The 18,430-nt window shown below is 43.0% G+C and overlaps 1 protein-coding gene across 1 annotated transcript in view; it reads right to left on the bottom strand.

The window, feature by feature from the left end:
- The window catches only part of DNER (delta/notch like EGF repeat containing), a 278,622-nt gene extending 260,734 nt beyond the window's left edge, over positions 1-17,888 (bottom strand). Inside the window, exon 1 of the mRNA XM_033112831.1 lies at positions 17,498-17,888. Within this exon, the coding sequence (XP_032968722.1) occupies positions 17,498-17,779 (282 nt within the window). The 5' untranslated portion in view covers positions 17,780-17,888. The remainder of the gene's footprint in view (positions 1-17,497) is intronic.
- Positions 17,889-18,430: the final 542 nt, after the last annotated feature.

The raw sequence follows: 18,430 nt of genomic DNA, 5'->3' as shown, positions 1-18,430 counted from the left end.
TGTTTACAAGTAAATCTTTCAAATGATCAGCCCTCATGTTAAAGTTTCTTTTCCATGCTCAGATATCAACTAAGTAGTCAACCATGCAGCCAACTAACTTCAGGAATTTTCCCAAAGAAACATATGCAAGACAAGAATATGTCATGTTTATTAATCATTTGTCAAGTTCTACAGAAAAGAACACACAGAGGGAATTACCAGTCAAAACCCAACTGATCTGATTCAGGTAACACAGTATCTTGCTTTCTCTCTAGCAACAAAAACTAAAATTTGGAACACAGTTGAAGCAAGGGATCCAGTCTTGAGTCTTAGATCATGCAAAAGTAACTGCGGTTTAAAAGGTTAAAAATTGCAACAACCACAATTACTTTTGCACCAACCTAATACTATAACACTGGCCTTATGACATATCTTAATTCACCAATTAGAGGCCAGAACTGTGCTCATCAATGGGAATAATGAACCACAACTCACACTCTCAGGATTTAGTCTGAAGACAACTGACCTTCCACTATAATGATTCTCATCTAAATTCAGCATGAAGGTGACAGAGACAAACACAAAAGTCATCCTCACTAAACTATTCCAGTAACCCCTGCAGAGCAAAATGAGTAAAAATACACTTATTTTCTAGTTGCTTTTAGAGGGGCCCAAACTGAAGGAACCAGGAAAAGTATATCCTTAGATGCCTTGTAGAAAATATATCGGATGATTCTACAAATATTGGAATCCATTTCGTACGGGCATTAGGGCAAAATGCACAGGGAAATTTTGTTTTTAATGGGGAAATTCTTTCCTACAGAGAAGGAAAGATGGCAAACGACTGGTCACAGCCTTTCAGATGGCCAGCATCTGACCTGCCATGACCTTCCCAGTAACCAGAAGAGACGCTTTATTAGGTCTAATTAGAGATGAGGAAAATGGGGCTCAGAGATGTTAAGTAACTTGCTCAAGGCCACAGAACCAAGATTCAGATCCTTGTATCCAATGAGTGAAGAGACTGGATAAGTAACATGGAATCCCACAGACTGGATAAGCATAAGGACCAGACAGTAACAGAATGACCCATTTGAATTTGACCATTACATGCCACATTGCTCAGCTAAGGCTTATTTTTTCTTGGGGCAGACCAATATTAGTGGAAGAAACTAAACCAAGCTGTCAACCAAGAAAGCAGAGGAAAGGTAATATTCCAGAAGTGGGAAGGGGGGTCTTATGTCTCATGGAAGGGAAAGAAATAACACAAAAACGTGTTGTGTGACCTACATGAATAACATGGGCCAGCCATCCTGGGCCATAACGGCCCATTAGAATCACCTGGGGCCCTTTGTTATTGATGCCCTGACTCCACCCCCAGAGATTCTGCTGTAATATGCCTGGAGTTGGCCCAGGAATCTGCATGTTTAAAGCTCACCTAAGATGTTGCCAGGGTTGAGAACTACTAACGGAGGGAAACAAGGTGTTTTTTCCCCTTTTGCCTATAAAGCAAAATATGTCTTGCAAACATCTACTTCCGATCCACGAGGAATGGCAGGACCTTTGCTCTTCTGCAACCTAAGCAGCTTTGGACAGCCATTTCTCCTCCCTGAGCCCTTTTCCCATCCACATAACCACACAGTGTGCAGAGAACACTTCTGATTCATCTTGGTTTGCTTAGTGCCAGGGCTTAGATGGAACCAGCGTTGGGTAAAACGTCTACTGTTGAAGTGAGTGCAGTTAGTGAACTAAGGAAGCCCAGTTTCCCTTCCAGCTGTCATTCCAGGACTCCATATTCAGTCACTCAACAAACATTAAGTCATTAACTACCGTATTTCCCCGAAAGTAAGACTGGTCTTATATTAATTTTTGCTCCAAAAGACACATTAGGGCTTGTTTTCAGGGGATGTCTTATTTTTTTCATGTACAACAATCTACATTTATTCATTTATTCATGTACAAAAATCTACGTTTATTCAAATACAGTCATGTCATCTTCTGGAACATCGTCATAACTCCAAACCCCGAATTCCGGCTTGAATTTCTTGTGACTCCATTTCCTGTAGACCCATTGGCCCCAATCTCTCATGTCCAGCAACAGAGCTCTCCTTAAATGAGCGCTTCTTGTCCATGGAGCCTGCTCGTAATGCATTGGCAACACAGCTGTCAGGGATTTTATCCCATGAATTCTTCACCTAAGTCATGACCTCTTGCAGGTTAGTCTTCACAAAGTTGCCACGCTGATTTCTCTGCATTCTATTTTCAATGCAGTCATTGATTTCCATGTGCAAATGGTCCTTGAATGGCTTGTTTATTGCAATATCAAGAGTCTGGAGATAGGCAGTCATTCCTGTGGGAATCGTTATTTGATCTGTTCTTCTCTGTGCAAGGAAGTTCTTCATGTCTTTAGTGCGGTGAGTACTGGCTGAATCCCAGACTAGCAGACCTCTTTGGCCACCTCACAAAACAAGTGGCAGCATTAAATCGACCCACTTCCTTATAACTGCTTGTGTGCACCAGGCTTTTTCGGTTTCAAGAACATAAATACCTGAAACACGTTCAACCTTATCTTTCTTGCCTTTAGTGATGATTAGAGGTGGGGCTTTCTTTCCATCCTGACGAATTGCCAAAGTACAGATAACATGTGCACCTTCGTAACCAACAGAGGGAATGTAGATTGACGAGGCACCCCTCTGACCAATTGTCGTTTGAGATCCTTGGCCCATAAACACTGCAGTTTCACCCATAGCAATCATACTGGAGAGTTGGTATTTAGAAAAGTCGATGCCATCAACAAAGGACTTGAAGGCAAGTGCACGTTTAATAACTTCAGTATCTTCCAGCTTGAATAGTGTTCTCGATCTTAGAGACAGTTCATATCGCTGAAGGAAGCCATCCAGCCAGTGTTGTGATGCTTTGAATTCTTCTGGTTATATTTCTAACTGTGGTGCCATTGCAAGGGCAAATGCTTGAATATCAGCCTTGTGCACAACCAAAGCCTTTGCTCTCCTGTCAGCAATCCATTCACAGATGATGTCTTCCAGCTCAGGAAATAATGGTTGCCGACCTGATCCATACGTGCGCTTCTTAGCATTTTCCTCATCCACCTGTTGACTGAGGTTATCGTACTCTGCCATTTTCGGACCATTAGGGGATCTGACTTCTTCTCTTTGAAGAAAGCCGTAAGATTCTTGTCCCAGGAGTCCTCCACTATTCCTTTCTTGTACTCGATGAAATAGCTCTTTCTTTTGGCACTCATCTTGTCTGGGGGTCAAAATATTATTCCCTTTAAATCTACCATTAAATCAGGTGTTAATTGAAGACTAATTAGACAGGAGTGGCAACAAAAATGATGACAGTTAAGAATAATGGTCCACACAAAAGCGAAGAAAAATTGCAGGCACCAAATTTCAGAAAATGTTTCTTTATTTCACACGAGTGCATTAAGTATGTCTGTTACAACACATGACGTATTGAATTATGAAGATTCATATTAGACACAACCATGTCATTCATTATCAAGTGCGCATGTTATTCGTGCATTGTGTCTATACTCCAATTGGCCATTTGGCAATAAGTCTCGAGTTCATCCGTTTACATAGGTATTTACCTCTCGCCAAAAGGCGCCTGCTTGGGTATTTACAAATACTTAATTATAATTTATATTATTTATTTTAAGTACTATTGTCAATAATATTATTTCTTTATATTTAATTATATATTATTATTTAATTATATAATTCAATACATCCGTCGTGTATTGCAACGGATGTACCAAATGTGTCCGTCTGCTGATGATCTTAACTGGGGCTTATTTTTGGAGTATAGCTTATATTACGAGCATCCTGAAAAATTATGCTAGGGCTCGTCTTCCAGTCAGGTCTTATTTTCAGGGAAATACGGTATGAAGTTATTAACGCACTGTTCCAAGGATTTGGGTTATACCTGTGGGGAAAAAAAACATTCCTACCCTCATGGAGCTTATGTTCCAGCAGGAGGAAGACAGACTAGAAACAATGAAAGCAATAAAACAGTAAATCAAAAAGTAGATAGAAGGTGACAAATGTCACGGAAAAATAAGTGAAGTAATAGGATTATATTCTTCCCACGTATGTGTGTTTGTGTGTGTGCTGTCTGTTCAGCTTGGAATTACTGTTTTATTACTGACTTCAATTTTACCACATTCCTGAAACCATAATATAGCCAAGTTTTTTATTGATGCCATTTATTAAGAACGAATGGATTACACTAGATTTTGTGTCAGTCAAGTTTCATGACTTGCTTTTTAACATCAGTTTTAGATTTTCGTTTCCTCCAAGTTGGACCTGGTTATTCAGACCAACAAGCCTACTAAGGACAACTAAAAATTAGGCAAATGTTATTTAAAGTGCTCTGAAGTCACTGGGGGTGGTGAGGGTAAGGGATGGCTAGCAAGGCTGTGAAAAATTACAGACAGGTCTAAAATAAGAAGGAAACCCAATATTTGGGAAGGGATTTCCCTTCAGGGGTATCTGAATTTTCCAGAAGAGATTGCTAAAATGCTGAGAAATTGAGAAGAGATGACGACAGCTTCACTGAGTTGGGGGGGGGACAAAAATTGGAATTCAGAGCCTGCCAAAGACAGGGAGCCTGATAAATCTCCCTCATTTGGGGTTACGCTTTGGGGTACTAGGCTACAACATGTGTCAGAATTTTCTTCCTTTTTAAGATGGAATAATATTCCATTGTATGGATAGACCATATTTTGTTCATTCATTCATCCTATTGTGAATAATGTTGCTATGAACATGAGTGTGCCAATATCTGTTTGAGTTCCTTGCTTTCACTTCTTTTGGGCATATGCTCAGAAGTGGAATTGCTAGACCATATAATGATTCTACATTAAATATGTGGAGGAATCACCATATCACCTGCCACAGCAGATACACCATTTTACATTCCCACCAGCAATGCATAAAGATTCTAATTTCTCCACATCCTCACAAACACTTGCGATTTTGTTGGGCTTTCTTGATAACACTCATCCTAGTGGATATGAAGTGGTATCTCACTACTGTTTGGGTTTGCACTTCCCTAATGACTAGTGATGCTAAGAATCATAATTTTATGTACTTTTGTCCATAAATGTATCTTGTGTAGAGAAATGTCTATTCAAGGCCTTTGCCCATTTTTGGACTGGGTTGTTCATTTTTGTGTCATGGAGTTTTAGGAGTTCTTTATACATTCCGGATGTCAATCTCTTATCAGATATATAATTTGCAAATATTTCTCCCATTCCATGGGTTGTCTTTTCACTCCTTTGGTACACAAAAGTTTTTCATTTTGCTGAAGTTCAACTTAATCTATTTTTTTTTTTGTTGCCTGTGTTTTTGGTGTCATATCCGTACTTGTAGCCAAAATCAGAAGTTTTCCCTAGATGTTTTCATCTAAGAATTTTATAGTTTCAGCTCTTACATTTATGTCTTTCATTCATTTTGAGTTAATTTTTCTGCATGGTGAACAGTAAAGGCCCAACTTCATTTTTTTGCACGAGGATATTCAGTTTTCCCAGCACCATGCGTTGAACCAATTTACTTTTGAACTAATTCGTAGTATCAATTTGTCCTGGGCTCAAAACACGGAGTGAATTAAAGATTAGTGCTGTAGTGGGCGTCCCGCGGACAGACCTCCGAATAACTCAAGCATACCTGCTCAAGTCTGAAAAGCTTCTCCTCGGCTCAATCTCACAAGATGACTGGGAGTTAGGGAGTGGTGATCCTGCAAGTCTCCTGGTACAGGTACACACACACACACACACACACACGTATACAGACTACATAGACACAAATGGGTCACTCACATGAGCTAGTTAAGAGAGACTGTGGATAGCACCAAAGCAAAATAGAGAAAAACGACAGCACGGTGGTGTAGAGCACAGATTGTTCGGGTTTATAGCTCAGCTCCCCCACTTACTGTGTGACTCTGATCAAGTTACTTCCCCTTTGTGGTCGTCATTTTCATCTTCTGTAAATTATGCAAGGCCATCCAGATCACAAGTGGCAGCGGCGTGGAGCTTGAGGAAGGTCTTCGGCATCTGGTTGGATGACCTTCAGATAACCCTGTGCAGTGCTCTTCTCCTAGGCCCTGGCGTCCAACTGGCACATTCGATCCATCACAAGGAGAAATGGAGACTCTCCAATAATCACTGAGGGTTGCAATACCATCTGAGCCGACTTGTTTGTTAAGAAACTAGTTCGTGTGGGTTTATGTAGAGCACTTATATGGCTAGTTTTTAATGAGCTCAGCATAAATCAGAAATGTGAGTGGGCTGAGGGGTGAGACCCCCTACACTGGGTGATGAGCCTAGAGTTCACTTGTTGCTTGGCAACCACCACCAGGCTACTAGGTTCCAACAACCTGAACCCGGTTAATATCCTCAGGGTCTGGGATTTGGACAGCATAGTCTAGAAAGGAGTAGGGATGAGTGTTTTATAGGCTCATTATGGACCCCAATGCACAGACCCTTCCCCCCACCCTCACCCCCCAAAGAAAACAAGCTATTTTCAGAGAGCTGGCAGTTCTGGCAACTCTGGATAGTTTGTGGCCCAGAGGAACTCATAAAAAATTGAATCGTCAGGTCAAGGGCTCAGCATGAACCTCTGCTTACCACCCATCCCTCCACTCCCATGACTTTCAGTCTCCCAGGCCTGCTTGAAAAAACTCTTCTAAGCATACGAACAACTACAGTAGCTACTGAAGGTGCAGGAAGTAATGGAAACCTCACAGAAAATTCAACTGGAATTTTTAACAAGGTGTCAGCATCAATTTGAATATCATTCTTTAACACTTTTCAAAGGCTGAACATATAATCACAATTTCTTTCCTCAGGAAAGAAAGAGTGACATCGCTTTCAGGCAGTACAGCCCCCAAACCCTCATCACCCGCCCACCCTGCACCTACTCACCCCTTTCTTAACCTCCCTTTGTAAAGAAAAAACAAAAAATATTATATTTACTTCTTTCCAGCTGAGAGTTTGTTTCAGGCCTCATAGAAATATTAATATTAGTTCTTATTTCTCTGTCTCATTATTTCTCCCATCACGAGGCTTTTCTACATAAATAAAAGAAGTCCCTTCTGCATAACCGAAAAAACAAAAAAATCAATGGCCAATTTTAAAGAGTGAAAATGAAGATAGAGGACCACAAAGATCTCTGGTCAAGAGAAATGAGGTTTTTCTCAAGGGGAAAAGAGCTAAAAATACACTATGGAGATAAAAGCATAAGGGAAATTTGCATTTTGCTGAATATTAGATGAGCCTTTTTCTGCCCAAGCCTGGATGAAGAACACTTTTTGAAATCAGACTGTTAACCATAAAGAACTTTTAAGAAATACTCTATTATCCAATAATGCCATTAAAATTAACTTGGTGATTTTAATGAAATACTAAGGAACTCATGCCAATTATTAAAGGGAACATGTGCTAAGCAGTTCTTTTCCAGAAATAAACAAAGAATCTTAATAAAATGGTTGCAGTGTTCCAGCCTCAGAAAAAGTCAAAATAAATTACAAGCATTTAAATATGATATAGAAAAATCTATGCCAACGCTTCTTAAATTAGGCAAAAACTGGGGCTATATTTAATTGTACATTCTAAAAAGAAATTAGGATCAACTATCAACATAAATCTTGGCCAAAACAGAATTCTTCAAAAGCAAACTCCTGGCTCAAATCAGGTAATTCTCAAAATACTGTACAGTATAATATTGGTATCAAACATTATAGCTTTAATTAAAATTTATCAACCACCCCATTGATGAGTTTGGCTACACAACAATCAAAAATGATAAGCTTCTAAAGGCAAACCAATGAGCATAAACAGGGTCAAAAAAAAAAAGATACATGGGGGAAAATATTTACAACAAAAAAGGACAAAGGGCTAATTTCCTTCATTAACAAAGGGCTACTGCAAATTGATTTTTAAAAATGAGTAATCCAAAAGAAAATTTGGCAAAAGAACAGACAATTCAAAGGAAATATTCTCCCTCCTTTGTAATTTCAAAATTGTGAAGAGAACCCAGGAGACACCATGTTTTAGCGATCAGTTAACACACAAAAATAAATTAAAATCTGGAATACCAGTATTGACAAAAATATGGGTGACAAGCATTCTCTTACGCTGTTAGTAAATATGCAAAAATGTTAGCCTTTTTGAATGGAAATTTAGCAAAATTTATTAGAATGTTTAATATATGTAACTTTTGACATACATATATACACACATATATTTCATTGTGTATGTATGTTATATATGTGTTTGTTGCAATATTATTTATAATGGAAAAACAGAAACAATGTGCTTCAGTAAGGACTGAATACATAAATATTCACACAACGAAATATTATTCAGCCATTAAAAGATTTGCTTTCTGTTTTAAGACATGTTAAGATATTCAAAATAAATTAAGGAAAAGGTTGCAGAACAGTATGCATAGAATGATTTTGTTTTATATAAGACAGTTGCATAGATATGAGTATTTATATATGCTTCGTATATGTTTACATGTATAGAGAGGAAAATGCAAAGCTACACAACAAAATGAAAACAATGACTACTGTGGAGGCATGAGATTAGCAGACAGGTGGACAGAGGGTAAGGTAAGTTTGCCAATGGGTGTTTTTTACCATATTTTCAGTTTTTTATTGCCCTAACACAGTTTGACCATTGCTCTTAGAAGGACCATGAACGAGTGAAACTATAAGCCAAATTAATACTTTTAACACAAGTTAATAAAACTTCCCTTATGTAATTATTTGGCAAGAATTTGAAGTGCCACTGACGAAACCTTCAGAACAAGCTGGGAATCGAAGCAGGGATTCCTTAGGCCTTTGGGTAAGGTTTCCAGATTTAGCAAATTAAAAATCCAGAACTCCCAGTTAAATGTGAAATTCAGAAAAACAATGCATAATATTTGGGACACATAGAAAGCAAAATTCATTGTTTATCTGAAATTCAAACTTAACTGAGCATCCGGCATTTTACCTGGCACCCCTATCTGGGAGTCATTTCATGGTCCCAGGCCAGTCCTTGGTACATGCCTTAATCCCTGCCCAGAGGTTCTCCACCAGCTTCATCTTCCTCCAATCCCAGTGGTTCTTTCATTGGTGGAGGACTTCTTCTAGAAACTCATGAGACTTGTGAGCCATTCCCCAGGAGAACATATACATATAAAAAGTCAGCATCTCAGGACATCCACGTACTCTTGAAACCATCCATGGATTACAGGTTAAGAACGCTAGTTTCTACCTAGATGTGAAATGCTATCCTGACTTTTGGAATTCCTGACATCTCAACATATGCTTGGGAGAACTGCATGTCCCCACTTCCCCTTCTATGCTGTTCTAAAAAGCAAGTTCCAAAGGATCTAGAACGGCCAAAACAATTTGGGCAGGTGGAGGCAGAGGGAACAAATTTAAAGGACTCACACAGCCTGATTTGAAGACTTACTCTAAAACTACAGTAATCAAGAGAGTGTGGAATTGGCAAAAGAATAGGTGTATAAAGTCAATGGAATAGAATAGAGTCTAGAAATAGGTCCACCTGTATATGGTCAAGTGATTTTTAACAAAGTTGACAAGATAATTAGGTGGAAATAGACAGTCTTGTCAACAGATATTTCTGGAACAGTTGGATATCCATATGCCAAAAACGAAAAAAACTACCCATACATTGCTCTACATACAATTATCTCAAAATGGGTCAGAGATCTAAATGTAACACCTCATATGTCAGCTTTATTCATAACCACCAAAAACTGGAAACCCAAATAGCATTAATTCGTGAAAGGATAAACAAAACTGTGGTATATCCATACAATGGAATACTATTCAGTAATGAAAAGAAACTACTGATACATGAAACCACAGGGATCGTTCTCAAAGGCATTATGCTAAGTGGAAGAATCACAGATATTGTGTGATTTTATTCATATGATGATCTGGAAAAGGAAAAATTATAAGGACAGAAATGAGACTAGTGATGGCCAGAGGCCAGGGTAGGGAGAGGGTTTACTATAAAAGGGGCATGAGGAAATTTACGGAAGTGTTGAGCTCTTCCATGTCTTGATTGTGGTGATAGTTACACAACTGTAAAACAAAACTCACAGAACTGACTGTAAAACTACCTGTGGTGTCAGGTGGATGCTGGACTTACATACGTATAATGTATATAACACCACACACATAGGCACAGAATGTAAAGTACAGCATAAGGAAGATAGTCGATGGCATTTTAATAGCTGTGTACGATGTCAGATGGGCGGTACACTTGTTGGGGTTATCACTTGGTCAGGGGTACAAGAGTCTACTCATTATGTTGTTTTGTACACCTGAAACTACTAACAAAAAAACTCATAACACTGGATGTTTATAAGGGTGAATTTTACTTTATGTAAATTACACCTCAATTAAAAAAAAAAAAAGTCTAAAACTCCTTTGTCTAAAAACAACAGGGAGGTCCATTTGAAGTTAGAGAAGTTTGGTTTTCTTTTCATGATTTCTATTTAAACTCTTCCCTTTGTAGCATAATATACTTGGCATACATTTAACTTCTCCTATTCTATTGTGTTTGAAAATTAGGGTGGGGTTTTGCTCCAAATAAAATATTTCAGAAGTCCGACTGGAATGCTGAGGGAAACGCACCCGTCCTCCTGCGGTCCTTCCTCTGGAGGAAACGCGCCCATTTACTACAGACACCCGGAGTTCCCACCGAACGGAGGGACTAGATCCTTTTCCTCACTTGTGGTTACTTCCCCCCACAGAATGCCTTCCGAAAGGAGTTCCAATCTGCCTCTGAAACCCAAAAGTAATTACCAACACACCTTTAAATTAACTAAAAGCAGCAGGTATCAGTGTCAGCACTGACGTTCTAAAAGCCTGTCCGCAGAAGAGAGCGAATGCGGGTCCCTTTTCAGGCTCCTTTCTTTTAAGTTCACTGATTTCATTGCTCACATCCTCACTCTTTTTCAAAAGTCCTATGCCTTTTTTCTCTCTTTCAAAAAGCATAACCTTACATCATACACACCCGAAGAACTGGAACCAACACCCCTTTTACCTCTATGGTCCCCGTCTGGCATTCACTCTGAAAGTCATAAACAGGGAGTGGTTTGAGGCAAGTGCGATAAAGAACAGTGCCAACAGGATACTCAAAACCCCCGCCCAGGGCCCAAATCTCCACCTTTGTCACAAGCTCTATGACCCCAGGTAAGTTTCCTTAGCCATAAAATGGAGAATTGGGTGGCCGGATGGCTCAGTTGGTTAGAGCACAAGCTCTTAACAACAAGGTTGCTGGTTCAATTCCCCCATGGGGTGGTGGGCTCCGCCCCCTGCAACTAAAGATTGAAAACCTTGGCTGAACTTGGAGCTGAGCTGCGCCCGCCTGCCCCAGCTAGACTGAAGGACAAAGACTTGGAGCTGATGGGCCCTGGAGGAACACATTGTTCCCTAATATTCCCCAATAATAAAAAAATAAATAAATAACTGCGAATTGTATCCACTTCTGTAAAAATGGCAATTTGGAAATACAGAGGGCAAACTCTGTGCCAGGGACTTTCGTAGCTATTCTCTTTATTCCCTCCAACCACCCCACTAACGAATGAGGAATTGGGGTTAAGAAAGCTGAGTAACTGCGTGGGGATTTTAAACCCCTAAATTCACACCCAGATGAAGCTCCCAGATGATTCTAATAAGTAGCCAGGGTTACACACCAGGTGAGGGGGGTGCAGGTGAAGTGGGGAAGGGTACACATAAAGAAATTCTCTCTACAGAACTTTCCTGGGCTGTAGGGCTCTCTGTTGGGGGGCAAGATTCTGTAGTTCCTGATGCTGGGTTAAGCAGCTCTGCCCACAGGGCCGCTGAAGCCGTAAGGAGATCTAAAAATACAACCCAGGCATTGTGCTCTCTGACTCTCTAATACCCTTCAGCTCCAAGCAGGTTTGCTTTCCTGTTTGATGCTTGTGAAATGAGGGCATAAACAAAACCATTCTGGATGGCATCGCATCACATGAGAGGCTTAAGCAAAGACGCTAAAGACAGAAATGCATTCTTGTCAGGGGGCCAACCTGAGAATGCGCCAGATAAACAAAATAAGAAAGTTGCTTCATTTTAATAACACCAAGCAAAACAAGGGTTTCTTTCTTTTATTCAAATTATTACAAGGAAGTTGACCAGCTTTTTTCATTCATTTCAAAAGAAAACTTGAAACCACTGAGGATTTTCTGGTAAGCTATAAGTTTATTTGAAAATGAAAAGAACTACACATTTGTCAACATTTTCATACAATCAGTTTTTCATTTTTTTAAACTTATGTGGTAGCATAACTCATTCTAGTGGGGAGAAAAAGCTGAGTCTGTTCATTGAAGGAAAACCATCAAACACTTAATAAATTGGTGTCATTGTGTTTTACACAGGAAACATCCTTTTCTTAGTACAGCTTGTATTAGTACAGCATTTTACTTTTTTCTAAAATGCTTTAAAATTCATTCTCCCACACTTCGTTATACTTATTGAAAAAAATCTACTATGTTCCCATTTGTGAACTACATCTTTTCTACAAAGAAAATAAGACAAGCAGTATTAGTCCATTTTACAGATAGGACCATCAAGGTTCAAGGATGTTCAATTACTCTCCCAAGGTCACAATGAGATCACAGAAAAGCCGGAGAAAGAAGCAATGTCTCTCGACATCTCAGCTAATATTGGACATTTTGCACATATGACAATGTGAGTGTGTGTGTGTAAAAAGTCCAGTAGAGAAGACTGATGTTGTACAAAGAACTAGGATTCTTTGTTGTTGTTTGTTAGCAAACTTCAGTCAAAAATGGAATCATCTGAAGCAGAACCATTGTTTCAAGTCAGCATGCTTAATCAGAAGAGAGGATTATAGAATCAGCTTAGTGAGTAAAATTCACTTGTATAAAAAGAAGCTTACACATGGCCCTTTTTTCTCCAAGTGCAGAAATTGACACATTTTCAATATAATCCCAAAGGATAAGATTCCGAGGGAACATGAAGTAAAAAACAAACAGGTGTCTGACTGCTTGAGTATCAGACAAAGAATTATTTCATTAAAGTTAAAAAGCTTTACACACAAAATAACACCAATTTAAATAATCCTTACCTTTGATGGATGGCTCAGTAGATGGGAAGAGTTCCTGTACCACTCATCAGAAAAGAAAAATTGGCCAGTAGCTGCCCCCTCTGATACCACCTGCCTCCCCCAATGAATCAGAAAGGCAAGAACAGCCTCAATTTTTAAAAAGGTGAAGTTTTTTCAAACCCATCAGATTTACAATTCTTTTATTTAGTGTCCATTTGCATGCCAGCAGAGTAGAAAGGAACTTTGCCTAGGACCCAGAATTCTAACTCTGAGGTGAAGGTCCTGCTTGGTATACAACATAAGGAGAATTTGCTGCATCTTTGTCATGCCTGTGGCTTATTACTCCAGCTGAGCACAACCATTTTAGAGCAAACTCAGACTCAGGAATCACTTCATGCCATTTTTACTGATAAGATGCAAAGAGGTTATAGCTCTTACTTAAGGTCACACGGCTAAAAATGGCAGAGCCAGGACTGGACCCTCATCTCAGCCCCCTTTAGACTGTACAGCTGTCCATCAAGCCAACTACCTGGTTCAAATCCCAGCTCTAACACTTAGTAGCAGTGTGACCTTGGGCCAGTCATTTGACTTTTCTACACTTCATCTCTATAACAGGATGGTGATAGCACCCAGCTCATAGGACACTGTGAGAATTGATGAGTTACATCCATAAAGGCCCTGACACAGTGATGGCAGGCACATGGCAAGGGCTGGAGGAAAGCTGGCCGCCACCACCACCATCCTCATCATTATGTCTCTGTAGCTGCAATTGCCAAATGCATTCACAAGCCATTGAACTTCATCATTTACTATGTTTAAACAGAGCTTAGAAAAGATGTGTTTTAAGTATTGTATGATTCTTAGGTCAGTGTTAAAACGGGAGATCTTGGATTACCCACTCAGTGAAAATGAGCTTCAGTGTCTACATGTGACAAAAGACAGGATGATACTTGTTCCACCCGCCTCACACCATTAGGTAACCAGCATATGGAATATGCACAACAGTTTAAAAAGAAAAGATGTGACAGTTACGGAGGCACCACAAGTGCTCAGTGATTCCTGACACTTAATTAATGTAACCCTCCCAAAAACCCCACTGTGGACATGCCACAAAGACAGGGTGCGCACCCACTCAAAATTTGGTTTAGATGTCAAGACTGGAAATGCCAAACACACACCAAGAGGGTATGAAAGGGTTTCTTGATCACATAATGAGGCTTTCTGGGAAGAGCAGGCAGCCCCCAGACAGGCCCACAATGGCTTGAGAGAGCGAGGAAGGAGCCAGCTGGGGGGGTTTACTGCAGATGGGGGATATAGCATAGCCTGGGGCTTACAGGGCCCTCAGCAAACCAAAAGAAAGAGCTCCTAGGCTTTCTCATCACATTGCCGAGATGAGGAGCAGAAGCGGGAGAGGGTGGGGTGAGGCTGAAACGCTGTCAGCCGTCAAACACCAGAGAACAGAATCAGACTCTTTCTTACAAACGCTGTGAGGTAGATCCCACCTTCGAAGATGAGGAAACTGGGACTCAGTCTGTTTAGATCACATGTCATGGCAGGTTTAACTTCGTCACTTCAGTTTCACACCTACATATCCTCCCTTCACACCAGTTCCCAGGTCCTGCGAGTTCCTGTCATCAGGTGATGCGAGAAGCACTGCCTGACCCCACGTGGGGCTTACTCAACGCCAGCCAGCCACCAAGGGCAGAAAAGCTGAAGAGAGCCTTAATCCATTCTAACCCCAATTAGGGTTTGTGATGTTATGAATTCTCTCCACAGAAGAGAGGGAGGAAGGAAGGGAAGGAGGGAGACAAGGAGGGAAGGAGGGAGGAAATGTTCAGAGTTAGGTTCTAATGTTTCCATTGCTCACATGATTGTCTTTGTAGATGGAAGAAGGGTGACACTGTTTAAAGGCGTCTCCTGACACACACACACAAGTAAAATTCCATTCCCAGTTTAGCCAGTGAGCGAGCATTAGGTTGTATTTCACGAACCACACTGTCTGCAAAGGCTAAGATTCATTCCCCTTATCTGTAATTGAGTATGTATGGGAGTTTATTTTTTTATCCCCTGTGTTAAAAATAAATAACATCTTTATTGCGATTGTCCTCCCCACCCCCATAGAAAATACGAGTCTCAAGCATTGTGGCAAAATCATGAAAGATTAAATTAAAATTATCAGGAATCAGTTTTTCATGGGTTATAAGGCTCTAAATCATCTCAGTTAAGTTCTTCTGGGTGACCAAGGCAGATCAGGTTGCAAATTTGCTTTCCTGTTAGAATTACAGCGACTTCAGCTCTCCAACTCAGAGCAGCCAGTATTGCATCTCAGGTGGGCAGCATTCAGGAGCGAAGAGTGCCCCGAATGGGAGCTACACCAGGAAACATGATCTGTTTTGAAGCACTTGGTTCTGCAATATTTATGTATTAGTTCATGACTCTTTCCTGAATGAATCATTATACATCAAACCACTACTTATGACAAAAAATATTTATGCCTCTCTTTTAATCATATTTAGGAAGCACTAAAAAGGTCTTTCCTTTCTTGAAGATTTCTTATATCTATTTTTGAAGTCACAAAAAAAAAATCTCAGAGTTGAGTTAAACTCCCAAGGTCCAATCTTTTCTCCTATTCACTGAAACTGACTAGCACAGACTAACCTTCCTTCTCCACTCCATCTCGCTACACTCTTGAGTCCAAATCCTCTATTTCTTTCAAGGACGGAATTCAGACATGTATTAGGTTGGTGCAAAAGTAATTGCGGTTTAAAAGATTAAAAATAATTGCAAAAGCCACAGTTCCTTTTGCACCAACTTAATAAATACAGCAGCATTTGAGAGAAGCATTCAGGCAACTTCTCTCTTCAGGAAAAGTAATACACATCATTATGCTACACGAGAAATTCATAAGCAATATTTTGGCCTAATGGGTAGAGTGGCTCCAACAGGCATTTCCCCAAAGGGTCCTCACGTCCCAGATCTACTGAGGATGGTCATATCACACACTGTCATCTTCATCATCATCCCCTTTGAGGGAATTAAAGCTTACTGGAACCAGTTAATAAAGAAGAACACAACACTGAAACAAAAAAAGGATTCAGGTTGGTAATTTGCTACTAACGGGAAAAAAAAGATTCTAGGAAATAGGTAAAATTCTGGCTGTCAAGGTCAAGCTTCTCAATCCCATTTTCCTCTATTTTAAAAAGTCTATCATATTGTATCATATCATATCGTACCATATTACATGTGGACTTTCCACCCCACAAAAATAAGTGTGCATTTCAGCATTCTCAAAGTAACTCTTGGAGCATTTTATCAAATTTATGTGAAACAAACTCTTCCACTCCCAATGTAAGAAAGAAAGCATTTGATCCCAAATACATTCCATATTCACTTGATTTAACTTAATCATTTCAGGTATTATTTGCCCCTGCCCGGGAACAGACGTGGATATTTTCGACCTGCACACACAGCATTACCAAATCCCCTACTGAAAACGTTGCTGTTAATAGGTTAATTGGTTTCACCGAGCTCTAACATACTCGAAATCCAGCCTCATTTACTACTTTCTGCCAAATTCTCTTAGAAATCCAAATCCACGGGCAGCAGCTAGCCATCTCCCACCCCTCCCACGGCCCGCCCCCACGCTTCCTCGAAGCTTTCCAGAGCCCTGCTCACGCCCTGGCTGTCCGCCCTCGAGTAGCGTCCAGCCGGGAGGGCAACACACCAAGCTCCACGCGCAACGTCCCCTCAAATGCCTCGGACTGTTCCAACACCCCCTCCTAAGTTCAGAATGGGCTGTTCGCAGGCCGGGGGAAGGGAGCTGCCCTCTCGGCTTCTAGCCGCCTAGTCTGAGCCCTCAAGGGTGGAGGAAATAAAGTGCCGACCACCCGGCACCCGGCCCTCCATCACCTGCCTCCCATACCGCGCACCCCCGACACACACAGGGTGCAGGGGGCATCTGGACATTGGACACCCCGCGGGGAACGCTCGGAGCTGGCGCCTCTGTGCTGCCACCGCCGGGACCCAGACTGCGCGCTAGCGGAGCGTGGCTCGGCGGGGGACAGGAGGGGCGCGCCCCTACGTGGCCAATGGTCGTGTCACGAGCGCCGGGACTAGGGCGGCTGCCAGGCCGTGGAGCAGTGCGCCCCGAGAGCCCCGGGATGGCACGGCCCGAGAACCAGGGTGGGCAGTGCAGCGGCACTTGGAAGGCTGGCCAGGGGTCTGTGTCTACGCGGACCCAGAGGCCGAATCCATCATCCCTTTCTCCAAGGGAGAGAAGCTAGTGTCCGGCTTACTGAAGCCCCAAGCGTTGCAGCGCTCAGCCGCTGGCCAGGAGAGGCTGCAGGTCCCGGGCCGGCGCCCCGACCGTCGCCCGCCGCGTCCACTCACCTGGCAGTTAGCGCCGGACACTCCGGCGGGGCAGGTGCAGCTATAGGTGGGCTCTCCAGCTGGCGCCGAGGGCTGAGGGCCGGACTCCGGGCGCGGGGTGCACACGCCCCCGTTCCGACAGGGCTGCGCGGCGCACGGCCCCGGCGCGGGCAGGGGCGCGGCGGGCACCGGGGTGGCCAGGCAGCAGCCGCGGGGCCCGGCGCCGAGCGGCAGCAGCAGCAGCAGCAGGGCGGGCGCGGGCAGCAGCTGCGCTCCGGACGCCGGGGCGCGGCGGGACGGCATGGCAGACCGAGGGGGCGCTGGGGCTGGAGCCGGAACGGGGGAGCGGCGGCGGCCGGAGCGGCAGCGGTGACGGCGACCGCTGCTCCGCTGGGCCTGCTGCCTCCTGCAGCTGCGGGAACCGTGGTTCCCGGGGCAACGACGGGAGGGGCTTGTGGGGCGGGGCAAGAGGGGGCGGGGCAAACCGGGACGCGGCTGGGCGAGAGCGGGCGGCGGAGGAAAGGGGCGTGGGGACCCTTCCCCCACAGCGAGTTGTGGCGGGGGCAGAAAGGCCCCCTGGGGCCCCCAGGCGTGAGGGTGCGGTCAGAGTCGTGGGTTTGTCCAAAAGAACCCGAAGGGGCAGCGGTGGCTTTGGGGGCCTGGCCGGGAACTAGGCGGTGCTCGGGAAGGAAAGGGGCTGAAGGGGTCAATGCCGGCGGAGGGGAAGACTGTACCGGGCCTCCAGGTGCGGAGCAGCGGTGCGCACCCCACTGGCGGGGCAGGGGCCGGAGGGGGCGCCGCGCAGCGGCCGGAGGGGCGGCTCCGACTCGCAGCCGCCACCCGCTGCCTCTTGGCGCAGAATCCGTGAGACCGCTGCGGGGAGCGGCCTTACCTCATTCCCGGGGCTGCCCCTCCCCTCCCACAACACTGCCCTCAGCACACGCAGCCCTCCCC

Source organism: Rhinolophus ferrumequinum, chromosome 8, assembly GCF_004115265.2.
Source record: "Rhinolophus ferrumequinum isolate MPI-CBG mRhiFer1 chromosome 8, mRhiFer1_v1.p, whole genome shotgun sequence".
Classification (NCBI taxonomy): domain Eukaryota; kingdom Metazoa; phylum Chordata; class Mammalia; order Chiroptera; family Rhinolophidae; genus Rhinolophus; species Rhinolophus ferrumequinum.
Note: the sequence above shows the minus strand (reverse complement) of the source record. Positions and strands in the feature narration are given on the sequence as shown.